At 51.6% G+C, this 17,054-nt stretch overlaps 4 protein-coding genes across 8 annotated transcripts; all 4 read left to right on the forward strand.

Annotated features, from left to right (window-relative positions):
* Positions 1-636: 636 nt before the first annotated feature.
* On the forward strand, positions 637-7,125 carry vps35 (VPS35 retromer complex component). The gene is made up of 17 exons (XM_037246979.1): positions 637-755; positions 1,701-1,799; positions 1,894-1,990; positions 2,246-2,369; positions 2,519-2,701; positions 2,762-2,981; positions 3,277-3,360; positions 3,437-3,546; positions 3,620-3,716; positions 3,801-3,949; positions 4,021-4,228; positions 4,358-4,513; positions 4,597-4,719; positions 4,842-5,021; positions 5,191-5,430; positions 6,136-6,279; positions 6,489-7,125. Exons 1-17 carry the CDS (start codon positions 672-674, stop codon positions 6,666-6,668), a joined length of 2,478 nt encoding a protein of 825 aa, XP_037102874.1. The 5' UTR covers positions 637-671; the 3' UTR covers positions 6,669-7,125.
* A 357-nt stretch (positions 7,126-7,482) lies between these two features.
* c3h16orf87 (chromosome 3 C16orf87 homolog) lies at positions 7,483-10,493 on the forward strand. 3 transcript variants are annotated; one of them, XM_037247054.1, is made up of 4 exons: positions 7,483-8,517; positions 9,283-9,397; positions 9,655-9,855; positions 9,939-10,493. In XM_037247054.1, the coding sequence occupies exons 1-4, from the start codon at positions 8,452-8,454 to the stop codon at positions 10,058-10,060; spliced, it is 504 nt and encodes a 167-aa protein (XP_037102949.1). In that variant the 5' UTR covers positions 7,483-8,451; the 3' UTR covers positions 10,061-10,493. The 3 variants fall into 3 exon arrangements, with proteins under 3 accessions (XP_037102949.1, XP_037102951.1, XP_037102952.1); XM_037247056.1 differs by having other exon boundaries at positions 9,942-10,493; XM_037247057.1 differs by having other exon boundaries at positions 9,283-9,385; positions 9,942-10,493.
* Positions 10,494-11,324: 831 nt separating this feature from the next.
* Positions 11,325-13,475, forward strand: si:cabz01068815.1 (solute carrier family 51 subunit beta). Its single transcript, XM_037247051.1, has 5 exons — positions 11,325-11,430; positions 11,843-11,884; positions 12,495-12,614; positions 12,719-12,809; positions 12,874-13,475. The coding sequence occupies exons 2-5, from the start codon at positions 11,845-11,847 to the stop codon at positions 13,211-13,213; spliced, it is 591 nt and encodes a 196-aa protein (XP_037102946.1). The 5' UTR covers positions 11,325-11,430; positions 11,843-11,844; the 3' UTR covers positions 13,214-13,475.
* A 420-nt stretch (positions 13,476-13,895) lies between these two features.
* Positions 13,896-16,955, forward strand: mtfmt (mitochondrial methionyl-tRNA formyltransferase). 3 transcript variants are annotated; one of them, XM_037247032.1, is made up of 9 exons: positions 13,896-14,420; positions 14,848-15,045; positions 15,234-15,356; positions 15,535-15,637; positions 15,713-15,791; positions 15,862-15,953; positions 16,052-16,130; positions 16,217-16,245; positions 16,389-16,955. In XM_037247032.1, exons 1-9 carry the CDS (start codon positions 14,197-14,199, stop codon positions 16,578-16,580), a joined length of 1,119 nt encoding a protein of 372 aa, XP_037102927.1. In that variant the 5' UTR covers positions 13,896-14,196; the 3' UTR covers positions 16,581-16,955. The 3 variants fall into 3 exon arrangements, with proteins under 3 accessions (XP_037102927.1, XP_037102925.1, XP_037102926.1); XM_037247030.1 differs by having other exon boundaries at positions 13,906-14,420; positions 16,217-16,290; XM_037247031.1 differs by having other exon boundaries at positions 13,916-14,420; positions 15,716-15,791; positions 16,217-16,290.
* The last annotated feature ends 99 nt before the right edge of the window (positions 16,956-17,054 follow it).

Consider the following 17,054-nt stretch of genomic DNA (forward strand, 5'->3'; position numbering starts at 1 on the left):
ACCACCGCATCTGTCCAATAGGGGGGTGGAGGCGGGTGCTCCGAGGCAATTGCAGACCTTTTTATTCAGTCGTTGCGTCTTTTTTGTTATTAATCGTAATTTATTTCAAACGCTTCATCATTTGTGGGTCAGAGATAGAGACGGAGTTAGTGTCAAATTATTCCCTGCGTTTAAGTGGAAGGTGGTACCGTCCCACTGAGAGGCACCATGCTGGACAGATGTTTTGCTATCTTTTTTCTACAACATGCATACAACATTTAACAGTCCAACGTCACTCAAAATAACATTCACTCGTTTATTATCATATCACCTAGCATCAAACAGTTAAACCAAATACAAACCGTTTTTGATCAAACAAGGGATTTGAGATATTTATTTGTTGCATTGACATAATTACTTTGCTAAGTTATCTCCGGTCATACGAATAATATAAAGAGATTTTTAGAAAGCTATTTTAAATCATGAAAAATAAAGGAAAACGGCATCAGCATGTGCATTGGAACAATTTAAAAAACAACAACAACAACAACATCAACAAAGGACAGTGTAATTGAGTTTGGAAGTCGTAATCGTGCAATAAGAAAAAAATATGTTTAGGATATGTGCAACTGTATTTCACAGTGTACATATCCCGCCCGCCTCACCCTCGTGACGTCACTCTGCACTTGCGCATGAAGCTCATGAGGGCATCGCGGCAGTCACATGACACTTTGGCGACGCTGTTGGATCGCTCTGACACTCCGCTTGGAATCATGGTAAGTGGCCTGACCGACTCAGTGCAACGCAGCCGAGCACGGCATTTGTGGAAAGTATGCGCTCGTGTACGATCCAAAAGCCAGGAGAGCGTTTTAACGCCTGTTGTGGCCTAGTAACTATAGTCATGCAGAAACGGAGGTTAGGCTAAGCTAGGCTAGGCTAAGCTAGGCTAGGCTAAAAGCTACTTCCAGCTTCAAGGCCAAAACATTTTAAATGCAAAATGAAGTGGAACGATATCAGCCGCCGCGCCCTTTCATCGTTTTATTCGCGGCGTGGAACGAAATAGGTGTGTTCTGTGTTATTCGGACCACTTTGAAGAGGCGACTCCGACGCCTGATGGATGTTGTTAGCTTAACATAACGAAGCTTTGCTGCTGTCAAATGATTGTTATCGTGAGAGGCAGACGTCTTCCAATAAAGACTCGTCTTTGCCCAAATGGTTTCCAAACTTCCGTCTTTTGTGTCACAATAAATGGGAAGGTAACCAAATGAGGATTTGTTAAGAATAGCAGCATAGCCCATCGTTTAAACAATGTCCACCAAATGATCTAGCGGCATTATTTACAGTAATTGTGTTGAAAATGGCCGCTTGACGTGCATCAAGTGCGTTGCATATCGGCCTTTCAGTTCAGTAGGGGTGTCCAAATTTCAAGAGAAATGGATTTTTCCATGGCGCTCGTGTTGTGAGGCAAAGCTCTTCCAGACGTTCCAGTGATACAAGTATCATTTCCCTGTAATGAAAAGCGCCAATTTCATCCAGAGTCATCACATGCATTGTCAGCGGCGCTTTCCGTCGTGTGTTATCATGAAGCTAGTGGGCTTTCACAAGTTAGAGTACAGAACTTGTTTTGACCAATGTTGTCATTGGGTTTATTTGTTTCTCTCAGTGAACAATACATTTCTCCCCCAAAATATTTGGAAATGTTGTTTACGCCTTCATTTCAGCCGACTACACAGCAGTCTCCTCAGGATGAGCAGGAGAAGCTTCTGGACGAAGCCGTGCACGCTGTCAAGGTCCAGTCCTTCCAGATGAAACGATGCCTGGTAGGGACATTTCAACGTGGCGTCACGAGAGCTCGCGCAATAGGGTGACTGGCGGGATTGTCGTGCTCCTTGGTGCTTTACGTTTTTGCCGCAGGACAAGAACAAGCTGATGGATGCACTCAAACACGCCTCCAACATGCTGGGAGAACTGCGCACCTCCATGCTGTCTCCCAAAAGCTACTACGAGCTTTGTATCCTCACGACGTCCGAAAAGACGAACGTCGAGACAACTTGCGTCAGCGTAGCTCAGCCGGCCGCCATTGAAGGTCAGGCCGTACGAAGACAAACGCTGCCGGTCGACGTTGGGCCACACGGAGACAAAGTCGTGTTGCCGCAATATTTTGACTTGGATGGCGTGGCGCCCGCATCACATTTTGAAAGCAATTGTAACGTCTTTGACACGCTAGCCAACGTTGTTGTCGCTCCCTAACGAGCGGCGCGCAAAGACATGGCCATCTCGGACGAGCTGCACTACTTAGAGGTCTACCTGACGGACGAGTTTGCCAAAGGACGCAAGGTGGCCGACCTGTACGAGCTGGTCCAGTACGCGGGAAACATCATTCCCAGGCTGTGAGTCGTGTCGCCGCCGCAAACGTTGACTCGCGAGGAGCGGGCTTCCAGAGGGAAAATGTGCAACGCGAGCCGCCGCCTTGCAAACAATCCTGCCTCAGCCAGCTGAGCGCGGCCCCCTTACGCTTGTTTTGTGTGTGTGGGCGTAGCTACCTGCTGATCACGGTGGGTGTGGTCTACGTGCGCTCCTTCCCGCAGTCTCGTAAAGACATCCTCAAGGACCTGGTGGAGATGTGCCGCGGCGTGCAGCACCCGCTCAGGGGCCTCTTCCTCAGGAACTACTTGCTGCAGTGCACCCGCAACATCTTGCCTGACGACGGCGAGCACAGCGAGTAAGCTGCCGCCGCCGATCTTCCGAGTGGCTTCCCGTGACCGCGCGCTCAAACTCGCAGAGGCTCGGAGGAGATGACGGGCGACATCAACGACTCGGTGGATTTTGTGCTGCTCAACTTTGCCGAGATGAACAAGCTGTGGGTGCGCATGCAGCACCAGGGCCACAGTCGCGACCGAGAGAAGCGCGAGAAGGAGCGCCAGGAGCTGCGCATCCTGGTGGGCACCAACCTGGTCCGCCTCAGCCAGCTGGAGGGCGTCAACGTGGACAAGTACAAGCAGGTGACTGGCAAAAAATAGGAGACAAAAGGGAACGTTGATGCAAAAATGACGCAGCATTAAAGATGCCAAAAAGACGCAGCATTAAAGATGCCAAAATGACGCAGCATTAAAGATGCCAAAAAGACGCAGCGTTAAAGATGCCAAAATGACGCAGCGTTAAAGATGCCAAAATGACGCAGCGTTAAAGACGCAATACACTCGTGATAAAGAAATAGTCCAAATGTTTGAATTTCATTTGAAGCAAGAGGTGGAAAGTGATGCCGACGACCACTAACGCACGTTAGCGCACACCTAGGTTGTTCTACCCGGCGTGCTGGAGCAGGTGGTGAACTGCCGAGACTCGCTGGCGCAGGAGTACTTGATGGAGTGCATCATCCAGGTAGGCGCCACGTCACTCAGGTCCGGCCGGCCGGCCGGCCGGCCTCTTGCTCTTCCTTACGCTCTGCTTGATCCAGGTGTTCCCGGACGAGTTCCACCTGCAGACCCTCAACCCTTTCCTCCGCTCCTGCGCCGAGCTTCATCAGCACGTCAACGTCAAGAACATCATCATTGCCCTCATCGACAGGTACGGAGGCTCCCCCGGCCGGCCGGCCGGACCTCGTTCGGAGCGCCTCCGTCACCGTGGCGTTTGCTTTCAGACTGGCGCTGTTTGCTCACCGAGAAGACGGACCCGGGATTCCGGCCGAGATCAAACTCTTTGACATCTTCTCCCAGCAAGTGGCCACAGTCATACAGGTAGTGGACATCACGTTAGCATTTCAAAGCAAGCGGCGGGCGGACCTCGTTCAGCCGGTGAGCTCGTCGCTGTTTGCGTTGCAGTCGCGCCAGGACATGCCCTCCGAGGACGTGGTGTCCCTGCAGGTGTCGCTCATCAATCTGGCCATCAAGTGCTACCCCGAGCGCGTGGACTATGTGGACAAAGTGCTGGAGAGCACCGTGGAGATCTTCAACAAGCTCAACCTGGAACAGTAGGTGGTGGCTGGGAGCGGCACTGCCGCCCAAAAAATGTCAAATGCGCCGCTCTGTTCTCCTCCCGCAGCATCGCCACGAGCAGCGCCGTGTCCAAGGAGCTGACGCGCCTGCTGAAGATCCCCGTGGACACGTACAACGACGTCTTGACGGTGTTGCGGCTCAAGCACTTCCCGCCGCTCTTTGAGTACTTTGACTACGAGTCTCGCAAGAGCATGAGCTGCTACGTGCTCGGCAACACGCTGGACTACAACACCGCCGTCCTGGCGCAAGAGCAGGTGAGAGAAGCGCGTCTCCTCGTTTTTACTGGCACCTTGGCTTGACGCCGCACGCGGCTGTCTTTGCAAAAAAGTGTTTTTTGAATTTCTGCTCCTCACACTAAAGCATTGGCGTTGTCACTCTGGCAGGTGGACGCCATCTTGAACCTGGTGTCCACGCTGATCCAGGACCAGCCCGATCAGCCCGCCGACGACCCGGATCCCGAGGATTTTGCCGAGGAGCAGAGCCTCGTGGGCCGCTTCATTCATCTGCTGCGCTCGGACGACCCGGACCAGCAGTACCTGGTGGCTCAGCCTTCGCCGCCGCCGCCGCCGTCATCTGGCTCCGCTTTTCTGGTCATTGACGTGCGTATGGATTTTGCGCGCAGATCCTGAACACGGCCCGCAAACACTTTGGTGCGGGCGGAAACCAAAGGATCCGATACACGCTGCCTCCGCTGGTCTTTGCCGCCTACCAGCTGGCCTTCAAATACAAGGACAACGCGTCGCTGGTGAGCCGCCGCTTTGGCCACGCCCACCTCTCTGGCAGAAAAGCGCAAGCAGGCGCGCATCGACGGCACTCGTGCGCCTCCCTCTCGCCGATGGACCCGTTTGTTTGGAATCCCTCCTTCAGGACGACAAGTGGGAGAAGAAGTGTCAGAAGATCTTCTCGTTCGCCCACCAGACCATCAGCGCCTTGATCAAGGCCGAGTTGGCCGAGCTGCCGCTGCGACTCTTCCTGCAGGGGGCGCTGGCGGCCGGGGAGATCGGCTTTGAGAACCACGAGACGGTCGCCTACGAGTTCATGTCGCAGGTCAGCCGGGATTGGCGCGCGCTAACGTGTTAGCGAATGCGTGCTATTTGGGAGAAATCTTCTCACCCCGCTTTGAAGTCGCTGGTCTCGACTCCTCGCCGGTGACAGACGTCGGCTGCTTGCGACTTTTTTGTTTTGTTTTGTTTCTCAACACGTTTGACGGTTGCAGGCCTTCTCGCTGTACGAGGACGAGATCAGCGACTCCAAAGCGCAGCTGGCGGCCATTACGCTCATCATCGGCACGTTCGAGCGCACCAAGTGCTTCAGCGAGGAGAACCACGAGCCGCTCAGGACGCAGTGCGCCTTGGCTGCCTCCAAGCTGCTCAAAAAACCCGACCAGTGTCGCGCCGTCAGCATCTGCGCGCACCTCTTCTGGTCGGGACGCAGCACCGACAAGAACCACGAAGAGGTGCGCAAGCCTGTCCCATGAGTTTCACGCCACCCGTTTGGGTGGCCTTCCTTCCTTCTTTCGGCCTTTCTTTCTGATTATCTTTAGTCCCTTCCCTCTTTAGTTCCTTCCTTCCTGTGTTCCTTCTTTCCAGCCATCCTTTCTTGCCTTGTACCCCCCCCCCCCTTATTCCCTTCCTTGCTTTCTTCTTCTTCCTCCCTACCTTATTGGCGTCCTTCTCGGCTCAACCTGGTTTCCGCCCTTCCCTCTTGACATTTGTGGGCAAATAAGATAAGATAAGATAATCCTTTATTATTCCCTCAATGGGGAAACTCCTGTGTAAGCAGCAGTACACTTAACATATACACACACACGCATGCGGGGAAGGGGATAAAAGATTTTAAAAAAGTAAGATATATATAATTAAAAAAAATATGGACAGTATATACAATACACAATATACAGTGGAGATAAAAAAAGTATTAGATAAAAAAATAGTGCAAAAGAAGAAAAAAACTGCAAAAAAAGCAGGTAAAAAGAGTATGAGGTAGACAGATATTGCACATATGATTGCACATACGGTTATTGCACGTAATTATTGTCCGTTAGCTACAGTGATTAGCCTGGTTATACAGTCTGATGGCAGCAGGGAGGAAGGACCTGCGATGCAAATGGCGCAAGATGTCTGGAAGGCTTACTCGAGCTGGCTCGCCGTCTTGGTTTCAGATCCGAGACGGCAAGCGCGTGATGGAGTGCCTGAAGAAAGCGCTGAAGATTGCCAACCAGTGCATGGACCCCTCGCTGCAAGTGCAGCTCTTCATCGAGATCCTCAACAGATACGTCTGCTTCTACGAGAGGGAAAACGATGCCGTAAGAGAGGCCGCGGTCCCGCTAGCTCTGAGCTCGTCTTTCCGCCGCGCTGTTGTTGTTGCTCCTCGCCGGCTGGACCCGCCCGCATTGCCGCTCGCTGCTCTCTCTCGGTAGCCGTTACTCGCTCACGGCACGCGCTCCTCTCACGTGATGCGCGGCGCCGTGTCCTACTCCAATCCGAGGTGTTTTTGCACTCTTTGTGAGCGCAGGTGACCGTCCAGGTTCTGAACCAGCTGATCCAGAAGATCAGGGAGGACCTCCCCAACCTGGAGGCCAGCGAGGAGAGCGAGCAGATCAACAAACACTTCCACAACACGCTGGAGCACCTGCGCCTGCAGAGGGAGGCGCCCGAGGCCGAGGGGCCCGTCTACGAGGGACTGGTCCTCTGAAAGCATTGACGTGCGCCAGCGTTTCTCCACCGAGAATTCCCGCCATCCCTTTTATTGGGACCGAGACGACCAAGGGTCCCGATTTGCATCGTCTGCGACCGCTCGGACAGGCGTGTCGGAAAGCCGATTGAGCGTTTATTCCTTCCGAATGGAATAAATGCACAAAGGGCTTTTTGTCTAAATAAGAAGCCACTTGCATCGTGTCCTCTAAGCGCCGCCGATCACCTGACCCCGGCCTCCAAATCACTAAAGCGAGGTCTCGTGCTTTGTGCGTAAGGTTAGTGAATGATTTGCAGAAGTTTCCCCACGCGTCTGCTCGTCTTTTCTTTCTTCCTTGGTTTTGGCCGACCGACGGTGTGCAAAATTTCCCCCCGTCACACCCATTCGCAATCCCAGTGAGTCCCTTATGCTTGTCATTTACAGAAATAAACTAACTTCTTAAAGTACTTGCTTTTAATATAAGAAGCTTCTCTTCTTATCTTACAGTGGGCAAGTTCACGTCTTGTACACTGCACAATACATTACAAGTGGAGCGGAAAGGCAAGGCAAAAGCAGAGCTTTTGAAATCAGGAAAGTTTTATTTCCCCTTGGTTGCAAGTCATACATTACCTGGTACTTTTTTCATTTGGGCTAATTTGCAATGAACCTACCCTCTTGAAAAGATTGTAAGGTCGTTGTTTTCTTGCAAAACCAAACAATGCCAGGATTCAGAAAGCGGAGGGGGGGGCAATTCTAAAATGTCCACAAAATGACTGAAACACCGAGGTTTCCACCCAAGATTTGAAAAGATGGCCGTCCCCACCCATCCACATGGCATCATGCAAAAATTGGCCCTAGGTGCGTCCACTTAACTCCGAAGTAGACGGAAGTTTTTGGAAATGTAATATTATCGTCTGCTTTATTTAAAAAAAAAAAAAAACCGTGTCTCAAAAAGCAGCCCTAATTAACCCGAACCGGTGTAGTCACTTTGTATAGCGACTCAAACTTGTGCTTTGGACCGTCTTCAGCTTGAATGCAAAGTGATGACTTAACCCCGGCCCGGCCGCTTTAACCCTTAGTTCGCCCGCCCGCCCGGGTGATTGCAACCGAGCCTGACGTGAAATCGGCAGACCTGATCACTCGCCCATTGATTGTATGACATTTTTGTTTTGCGCACTGATATTTGATGCCGTGTACGTGTTCTCTACATAGTTCCAGGCTACACAAACGTTTGAGCTTTGCTGCCATTTTATCTCATAGAGCACCCCACTAAAATGTCCCTTGCCTCGGCTCGTGTCTGTGATTAATACGAGAATAGAACTCGTAACAATCAAGCGGTATTGTTCGCTAGTGGATCGTTAAACCCACATAGCGCTTTTTTGGGCTGCACAACTTGCACAAGTAATGTTTCATAAAAATGTCTGGTGAATGACTACACGAAACCTTGAATAAATACACAGGTTTTCAAAATAACCTTTCAGCTCAAAATTGAGAATCCTACTTGTTTAACAGCATGTTTTTGTTTTCTCCCTCCGTTACGTGAACGCCACCAAGCATCTGGAGGACACCGTGTGCGCATGCGCATAACTCGAGCAGCTAGGATATGACTGCACTTTTTTGGGTCGTAATTCTACCACTTGGGCTGCCAGTCGGGTTGTCGAGTGTGTCTACTACCAATAATCATCATCATCATAATAATCGTGGTTTAATTTCTTGGGCTTTTCCTTTGTAATGCCTCCATCCGTGTGAGGGCGAGTTGCCGAAGACGAGGCAAGCCGTTTTTGTCGTTAGTTGCAGCCAGACTATGTCGACAAATAAAACAAAGAAAGTCAAAATGGCTACGAAATCTTGTCCCGAATGCGACCAACAGGTGAGCGAAAATGTCTGATCTCATCTCTGCTTTGTGATCGACTCATCATTTCACAATGTTATTTTCTTAGCGTTGGCTGGTTTGGCGGAAATACGGTGTGCAGTTCCGTGCTCACGTCCTATTTTGTCTTTCTTCAGCCCTCCCTCCCTCCCTCCCTCCCTCCATTCCAACCCTGAACTCCACTTGAAATGTTATTTTTGCCTGCGAATCTTCGTACTCTGCAACGACGTGTACCTATTTAGCAACGGTTAATCAGCGTCAACTATGGAGATTTGATGTTTTTGAATTGTTTGTTGCCTGTCGTCGAAATGCAGCCTTGGTAAACAACAAAAATATCTTCTTGAATTCCACATTGATGTGCACATTTACCACGCAAAATTGTGATTCTATATGCACACGTCAACAATGTTTCAAAAAAAAAAAAACCTTACCAAGATTACCATGACATTTGATAAAAGTGTTAATAATGCCTGCTCCGGACTTTACCTAGATACGGAAACGGGTCAAAAGTAGAAAGACATCTAAATAAGGAGCATGGAGAAATGTTTCAAATTAGCCGAGTAACAAATGCAAACGTGTTATTAGTCATTTATATATGGGCACTTCATGAAATGTCTGTTCAAAGTTCAAATCGGAGTCAGCCCTGTGACGTTCGCTTCTGCATCCGCCCACACGGTGTCGCTGTGTCCCGCGAGGCCACCGGCAAGTGATGAACTTGAGCTCTGTTTCCCCCCCGTCCGCCCTCCACCCCTTGCTTTTTCTCAGATTCCCGTGGCGTGCAAGTCGTGCCCGTGCGGCTACGTGTTCATTAGCAGGAAACTCCTCAACGCCAAGTTGAACGAATGCTCGTCCACAAACGCGGCGGCGGGTAAGTCGGCCGGCCGTGTGGCAAAGCAAAACTGCAGCACTCGGCGAGGTCAAACTTGCTAAACGGGCCGTAGTTGTCGAGAGCATTTCTAGCTTTGCTACTGAAAGCACCTCCTGATGACATGCCATCAGGAGCTGCCACTACCAACCAGGTACTGTGGTCGGATGGATCAACCGACGCGAACCAAGGCTTCTTGCTTATTTTTCATCTTAATTCCAGGAACTCTGAAAAGCCAAAGGTCCCGCGACGGTTTGCTTGTGCGTTTGCAGACAAGCTGGAGAGCAAGCGTCGGCGCACGGAGCGCATCCGGCGCGATCGTCCGGACGGCGGACCGGCGGGCGGCGAGGCGGCCGAAGGCAGGAGGCAGCAGCCCCGGGCCAACGGCCAGGCCAACGGCCAGGCCGACCCCATCCGCAGGGGCCGGGGGCGACCCAAGACAGTCGGGCTCAAGAAACACGAGGACGACAAAGGTGCGGCTGGCCGGCCGGCCGGCGCTTTGCGCCACTTTGTTCCTTTTTGCCCTGACATGCGCGGTGGTGTTGCGTCTTGCCGTCAGAGAAACAAGAGAAGGAGGTGGACGTGTACGCCGGCCTGTCGGACGAGCGAGCGTTTGTCTTCTCGGTGGCTTTGGCCGAGATCAACCGCAAGATCCTGGCTCAGACGCTCATCTTGTAGCGAGCCAGCCCGACGTCACGGACCTTGGTGACGGGACGCGCATCTTAAGCAGTTTTGGAAATAAACCATGGCAAGACCAGGCAGGCAGGTCGTGGGGTGGGCCCAACTGAACTCTCCCTGGGGCCGGGAACCTTTTGAGGTGTTAGGGCTTGGGGGGGGGCACTGACTAATGACTGAGGAGATTCAAGTTTTGGGTGGTTGTGTTGAAAACGCAGCTCTTATTTGTGATTGGCTTCCCAGCCGTCCATGGTCTAAACTTGTTTCTGGGCCAAAACAAAACACTCTTTTTACCATGGAATCATTTAGTTTCGCTGGCTTCAAGTGCCAGGAAAATCGACGACCCAGGAACGTTTAGTGGAAATACCGATAAAGAACACAAGGAATTCCTAATGAGATCCTGGAAGCTGAATAAAATGTTTTCAAGTTCCAAGTACTTCTGTAGCTCTTGTTTTGATTGGTTATTGCCCAACCCCCCATCACACACACACACCAACAAAAGTCTGTCCTGAAATGGGGAGCGTTTTAGCAGCCTTTTTCACACTCCAATAAATAAATTGAGTTCTGGGCTCATTTCTCCAGGCTAAAAGGAGAGCTTGTAGTACTTTCAGGAGCTATGTGAATCTGTCAAACTTATTTCTGGACCCATAACTTCCTTTGGAGGGCCAATATGACTAAATGCCTTACCTATATCGATATATAGACTACATAACAAACGGGTGAATTACTAGTTTTGAAATCAGACTAGTAAAAAAAACGGTTGCAATATTTGAACAATATTGCTAGCAATCTCTCTATTTTTGAAAGTGAAAACAATTTTTGTCTTTGCGGGCCTCCTAAAATGATGCGGCGGGCCGTATCTGGGCCTTGAGTCTTGTGGTCGATGAAGAACCTAACATTTCCCCAAACTTTGGGCGATAATAATGAACGAACGCTATGGATTTCCTCGTGAGGTCGCGGAAGTTGAGCAAAGTAGTAAAGCTGTGCGACTGCGGGTCGGTCTCGGTCATGAGTCGCCGTCGTTCACTTGGAGCTCACTCCGCCCCCGATCAAAGCATCCATGGCCTGGAGTCAACGAGCACGTGTTGAGCTTATTCTGCTTCCTGCTTGCAAGCGTCATGTCGTGTCGTTGACCTCCACTGTAAAAATAAAAAATGGTTGTAGTCAAGGCCACTGCGCTTTGACCGGTGAGTCACAGTCTCACAAACATTCAAACGTTGCGTACCTCACGCGCTCGCACGCGCACGCGCGCGCATGTTTAAACGGTAACCACACGCACACGCACAGGCTTTGAACTTTGTTCCCGTGATGGTGGAGTCCAACTCAAAAGTCGTCGAACTTTCACTGGTCTCGGACTCCACGCAGCAGACGCAGTGAGTTGACTTTTATGTATTTCATTTTTTGACTGTTGTAAATCACGTGCACGTGGAAGACGCACGGATTGATTGTGACCGATGCTTTATGGATGAGGACGTGGGAAATGCAAATGCAGCCCATTCGGTGATATTTTGTCGATACGTGGTCAAAGATTCACAAATGACACACGAGCGTTTGACGTCAAATTATTAGCAAATTTGAGGAAAAAGTCGAAAGGTCATATTTGGCTAAATTGATGATGCCCATTTCTTGTCGATTGTTTTCTGTTTGTCGTTCTTATTGACACAATTGTGATCATGCATAACACTGTTTAGAGAAAATGGCACTATAATTGTTTATTTGTGTAATGAATGTGAGCAAATGGCACAGTACAAATTGTCAAACAATGAACTTGTGCCTGCCTTTCAGAGATGCTTGGTGGCTGCTTGCTTCTCTTTGTCATCGTCTCGGGTAAAAAACAAACACACACACACGCACACGAGTCGTTCATGTGGTCACGTCAGTCGAACGTCAGCATGTCGTCGCCGTGATCAAGTGGCGTTAGTATGACGCGCCGTGCCCGTGACAACCATTCCATCTTGTCGTCGTCATTATGCGATGACGTCACCCTGACGCCATTCAGTGCTGCAAATGTCGCCGGCAAAACGTCCTTATTGACGAGGCCTTGATGTCGACGCTTTCCTGTTCCGGTTGGTCGGTGGATGGATGGATGGATGGATGGATGGATGGATGGATGGATGGATGGATGGATGGATAGATGAGTAGATTGATCATTATTTAACTGGCTAAATGAATTAGTGCTTGAATGAATGAGCCAACAGATGGCTGAATGAGAAAAACGAAAAAATGGATTATTCAAGAGGTAGATGGAGGGAGGGAAGGACGAAGATGAATGCATGGTCACCGTGAGAGTCAGGTCCTCCCGCAGCGCCTTCAAGGTGCTCATCATTCAAACAACGAAAAGCGAGACTGAACGAGCAGCACACGTTAGCATTTAGTAGCACGCCGGCTGCCGGATGATGAAGGTTGATGACTCTCCGAGGTTTGATGTCGGTTTCAGGGTTGCGTCGAGCGTCTGCGAACGACGGCGGCCAGGCGTTAACCGAGGCAGCTGAGAACAAGGCCACCGTGACGGATGAACAGAAAGAATATCTGCGATGGTTTTATCGCACCGAAGATCGTAAGAACTCTCAATTTGTCAGTGATGGTGAACAAACAAATGGGCGCTGAAGAATGGGAATGTCATTCTATGGCAAAAGCAGAACTTCCTCAAATGTCTTCCAGCGACCGTGTGGAAATTTGTGCTGTTGGGTTTGGCCTTCGTCTGCCTTCTGGTCGGCTTCCTCTTGCTGGGAATGGGCGCCATGGCTAGCAGGTGGGCTGAGGCTAACGTAAACCCATTAGCCTGACGGGCTAACTCCACATCTGTGCATGTTCAGGAACAGGAGGAAGATTGCTAAGTACAAGGCGGCGGCCGCCGCCTTGGCCCACAGAGGCGAAGACCAGACGTGGCCTGGAGACCACGACGAAGGCCCGCTCGCCTGCGGCGGCACGCCGTCGTCGCAGAGGACCACGCAGTCGCCGGCCAGGGCGCCGCCTTGCAACGGCGACACCGGCGACATGAAAGCGGGGAGCATCGTGCTGACGTGGAAGGACGGAAACACTTCCTGCCTGTACCCTGACACCCAGGCCCGCGTCGGGGTCAAGCCGGATGACGAGGGCGAGGCCCGAATCCAACGGGACGACGAGGATGAGATGAAGGATGGAGGAGACAGATGAACATGCCCACAAGGACAACAACATCTCCTTTGACTTTTCTACTTTAATGCCTATAAAGCAGGTGTGCATCCACTGATAAGAGGATGATGATGATATTGACCCAAAAAATTGGTGTTACGGGTCAACACAATGAAATGTAAATCATTCAATATAAACGATAAATCAGTTACTGTTTGTGTTTACGTGCGCTTGTAGCCATCTGCTTCCATCCAGGTGTACCTAATCGAGTGGCTGTGCTCAGCGGGGTAATATAACTTGGGATACCAGTCATTGTTCAACAGTGTTTTTGGAAAAGCAACATTTTATGAATAAGAATGACATTATCTGTTATTCCTTGAACATACATGTTGCCAATAATTGTCAATAAAAGAATGATTTACAGGAAAATGTCAAGAAATCATGCACAATGCAAACAAATGTTCATGCATGGAATTGATGCATCTCTAATGGATGAATAAATCAACATCCTACACACAAGATTGTTGGGATGGGGCCCGGCAAGGGCTGCACTTAGGCCCTAAGTGCAGCTCTTGCCGGGATGGTGAAAAGAAATGCCACTAAGAGTCGCTAGCTGTTTCCCACATAAAAAGCTTTGACTTCGGGACCGCACTAAAAATGAAAGAAAGAAAGAAAGAAAGACAGACGGTAAGCTTGTTACTATGCAGACTAATTCGACTTTTATCATTATGTGCAATGCGTAGCTAGTCAACGAAGAAAAGTTAATGGACAGTTTGCGTAGTGCGCGAACAAATCCGGATGGCGGCGCTCAAGTCAACTAAATCCACCGACGAAGAAGAAAGAAGGCCAAAAAAAAAAGAGAAGCGTGTTTGTAAAAATGGCGGCCTCCGTGTCCGGCTCAACTCTCGTTCAACGTTTGTCGTAATCTTCTCCTCACTTTCTCCACAGTTTTGTCTGTGTTTGCTCATAGTAGGAGAAGCTCCGACTACCAGGCGAGGGTTCGGCTTTCAGAGCCCCATGCGAGGATGCGGAGAGGCGGCGGCGGGGCGGCAGGGGTCACGCTGGCTGTCCTCCGCCTCCTCCGACCCGGCGGCTTCGGCGGGGTGTCTGCGGGGCGGACCCTGTGGCCGACACCACCAAGGTGTCCGCCGCGCAGGCGTCTGTGCTCGTCCGGACCCCCGTGGAGGCTGCTGTTCTTAGGCTCGGATCACTTCGCCGTGGAGTCCCTCAAGGTCCTCGCGGCAGAAAGGTAACCGGCCGGCCGAGCCTCAATGTTGTTTATGTTTGGCCATTATTTTGCCTTGACTCAAGATTGCAAACTTGAGATACGAGCACCGCCACATGAATTTGTTCATGATGAATTTGTTTGTGGCCACCCTCACATGAAGCTTAAACTAGTGGGGCCACATAGGCCGAGAAATTCCTTGCCGAGTGTTCACCTTGTAAAACAAACCGTTCTTAAAGATTGAACGCTACGCTACTGTGCTTGAAAGTGAACTTTGGCAGGGCTGGGCTGTCAGTCATTTTTGTCACGGCCGGCCGCCACATAAAATGATTTGGCGGGCCCCCGGGCCTGGAGTTTGACACCTAGGGGAAGCCAGTCGGCAGCCGCGTGAGCCAGCCAGCCAGCCAGCCAGCCAGCCAGTCAGTCAGCCAGCCTGCTGCCTTTGTGCTAGGAGTCGCGCGGGAGGCGCAGTGTCGTCGTTGGAGGTGGCGACGCTGAGCGCCGACGTTCCGGTGGCAGACTTTGCCCGGCGGCAGCGTCTGGCGCTGCACGCGTGGCCGCCGGCAGATGTGGACGGACGCTTTGACGTGGGCGTGGTGGTGTCCTTCGGGTGTTTGCTCCACCAAACATTCATTGACAAGTTTGCTTGGTAAGGAAGATGGCTGAGCATTTCTTTTCTTTTCCTTTGGCTGCTGGCTACTAATCCGCTTGGCCAGTCAATTGTTGCGCATTTTTGCTTCAACATTTGGCCTTTTCAATAGTTTGTTCAATGTCAAATCTTGGGCCGCGTGGCATCCTGTCTGTCTGTCATTCTTTTTTTTTGTGCGTGTGTGTCAGTGGCATCCTAAATGTCCATCCCAGCCTTCTGCCTCGGTGGCGCGGTCCGGCGCCAATCTTCCACACCATCCTCAACGGAGACACCGTGACGGGCGTGACCATCATGCAGATACGTGCTCGCAGGTGAAAACGATGCGACTTTTTTTTTGTTTGTTTTTTCCAGCGCCAGACGATAGCAGCTTGAAACCGGAGCGTTTTGTGTTTGGAAAACGCCAACGGGGAAGCCCGCTTAGCTTAGCGCTAACAATGGCAGCCAGCTCCTAATGCCGCCGTCCGTCCCTTTGCTCTGTCTTGCGTTCAGATTCGACGAGGGTCCCATCCTGAACCAGGCTCTCCACACGGTCCCCGAGACCAGCACGGCCGAGCGGCTCGCCGACGTCCTCGCCGTCAAAGGCGCTCGGCTGGTCAGTCGCACCTGGGAAACCAGCGGGAGGGCGGTTTTTGCCGTGCGCCTCAGACAAAAGCCTTTTCTGCCAAAGCAGCTCCTGGACACGTTACGGGACTTGCCTCGGCGGATGGCCGACAAGCGGGAGCAGAGCCCAACCGGCGCCACCTTCGGTACGAGCCGCTTTCTGCGAGCTCGCCCGAGCGATGCGAGGACCGACGCTTGCCGTTTGCCCCCCGACAGCCCCGAAGATCGGCGTCTCCATGAGTTGGATGGTGTGGGAGGAGCACACGTGCCGAGACATCGACCGCCTCTACCGAGCCATCGGATGGCGGGTGGGTGGTCCCGTCCATGGGGCCAAACGTGGCGTTGGCCGGCCAGTCACCATTTGATATCATCCTCCAACGTGCCCGTAATGTTTGTCATTGCGCAGATCCCTCTGAGGACCACGTGGATGGGTCGCACCGTCAAGCTTGTGGACTTTGCCGGGAGGTGCCACATCTCCTTTGCAGGCCGGTCTCGCCGCCCGCCGTCTTTGTGTGGTTTCCCCTCCCCTCCCGTCCAGACGGCGCTCATTGGGCCTTTTCTTCTCACTCAGACGCGAGCGAGGAGCGGACGCCGGGGCGGGTGAGCTTTCACAAGGAGTCCGACACGCTGGCCGTGCGCTGCAAGGTGATTGGCTCGCTCCCACGCTGGTCACCTAGCCAGCGGTGTCATGGAGTGACAAATCAAGGCTTCAGAAAGGTCCTCTGCTCCTTTTGTCTCTCCAGGACGGCTGGGTGGCCTTCAAGGCGGTGATCCTGAACAAGCGTCTGACAGCGGCCGACTTTTACAACGGTTACTTGCACCAGACGCTGAGGCGGCCTGGCGGCCTGGCGGCCCGGGACTCTGCCGCTGCCGCCTTCGTCAGCCCTCCGTCGACCAGACCGCCTGACGTCGGCAAACGTCTGCATCGCGATTGACGACGGGAAGAGTCGCTTTTTGGGTGACGAGGCTCCACTCTCCTGGCGGTGCCGGTATGAAGTTCTCGCCTTCGGAAGGGTACAGTCCGTCATTTTGGAGTGGGGTGCTGCTAGCCGCCGCCAGGGGGCGCCGCCGCCAGGGGGCGCCGCCGCCTGATGTCTTTTGCACATAAAAAAAGTTAAGTCCCAATGAGCGTGACACACACACACACACATCTGGGTGTGGTGAAATTTGTCCTCTGCATTGAACCCACGATCATACCTTGAAAATTGTTTGAAAGACGATGGGCATACGTGACACAAAATAGTCAAATGAATGACGCTAGTCTGTTCAAAAAGTGGTTTTTCGTCAGCAAAACACCTTATTTATAATCATTCTCTTCGATTTTCCTTTTTTCACCCTACTATTTTCAGGCGTCCTCATTTTGTATGTCAGCCCTTTTTCGACGTTGGGCAACATCACAACTTGTCTCG

The sequence above is a fragment of the Syngnathus acus genome, chromosome 3 (assembly GCF_901709675.1).
Source record: "Syngnathus acus chromosome 3, fSynAcu1.2, whole genome shotgun sequence".
NCBI lineage: Eukaryota > Metazoa > Chordata > Actinopteri > Syngnathiformes > Syngnathidae > Syngnathus > Syngnathus acus.

Coding starts and splice junctions, on each gene's coding strand:
- vps35 (XM_037246979.1), top strand. CDS start 672: ATGAAGCTCATGAGGGCATCGCGGCAGTCACATGACACTTTGGCGACG. Junction 3,547..3,619: donor ATCATTGCCCTCATCGACAG/GTACGGAGGCTC, acceptor GTTTGCTTTCAG/ACTGGCGCTGTTTGCTCACC. Junction 5,431..6,135: donor CCGACAAGAACCACGAAGAG/GTGCGCAAGCCT, acceptor TCTTGGTTTCAG/ATCCGAGACGGCAAGCGCGT.
- c3h16orf87 (XM_037247054.1), top strand. CDS start 8,452: ATGTCGACAAATAAAACAAAGAAAGTCAAAATGGCTACGAAATCTTGT. Junction 9,398..9,654: donor GGCGGCGGGTAAGTCGGCCG/GCCGTGTGGCAA, acceptor GTGCGTTTGCAG/ACAAGCTGGAGAGCAAGCGT. Junction 9,856..9,938: donor GAAACACGAGGACGACAAAG/GTGCGGCTGGCC, acceptor GCGTCTTGCCGT/CAGAGAAACAAGAGAAGGAG.
- si:cabz01068815.1 (XM_037247051.1), top strand. CDS start 11,845: ATGCTTGGTGGCTGCTTGCTTCTCTTTGTCATCGTCTCGG. Junction 11,885..12,494: donor TCTCTTTGTCATCGTCTCGG/GTAAAAAACAAA, acceptor TGTCGGTTTCAG/GGTTGCGTCGAGCGTCTGCG. Junction 12,615..12,718: donor GTTTTATCGCACCGAAGATC/GTAAGAACTCTC, acceptor AATGTCTTCCAG/CGACCGTGTGGAAATTTGTG.
- mtfmt (XM_037247030.1), top strand. CDS start 14,197: ATGCGGAGAGGCGGCGGCGGGGCGGCAGGGGTCACGCTGGCTGTCCTC. Junction 15,046..15,233: donor TTCATTGACAAGTTTGCTTG/GTAAGGAAGATG, acceptor CGTGTGTGTCAG/TGGCATCCTAAATGTCCATC. Junction 15,792..15,861: donor CCCAACCGGCGCCACCTTCG/GTACGAGCCGCT, acceptor GCCCCCCGACAG/CCCCGAAGATCGGCGTCTCC.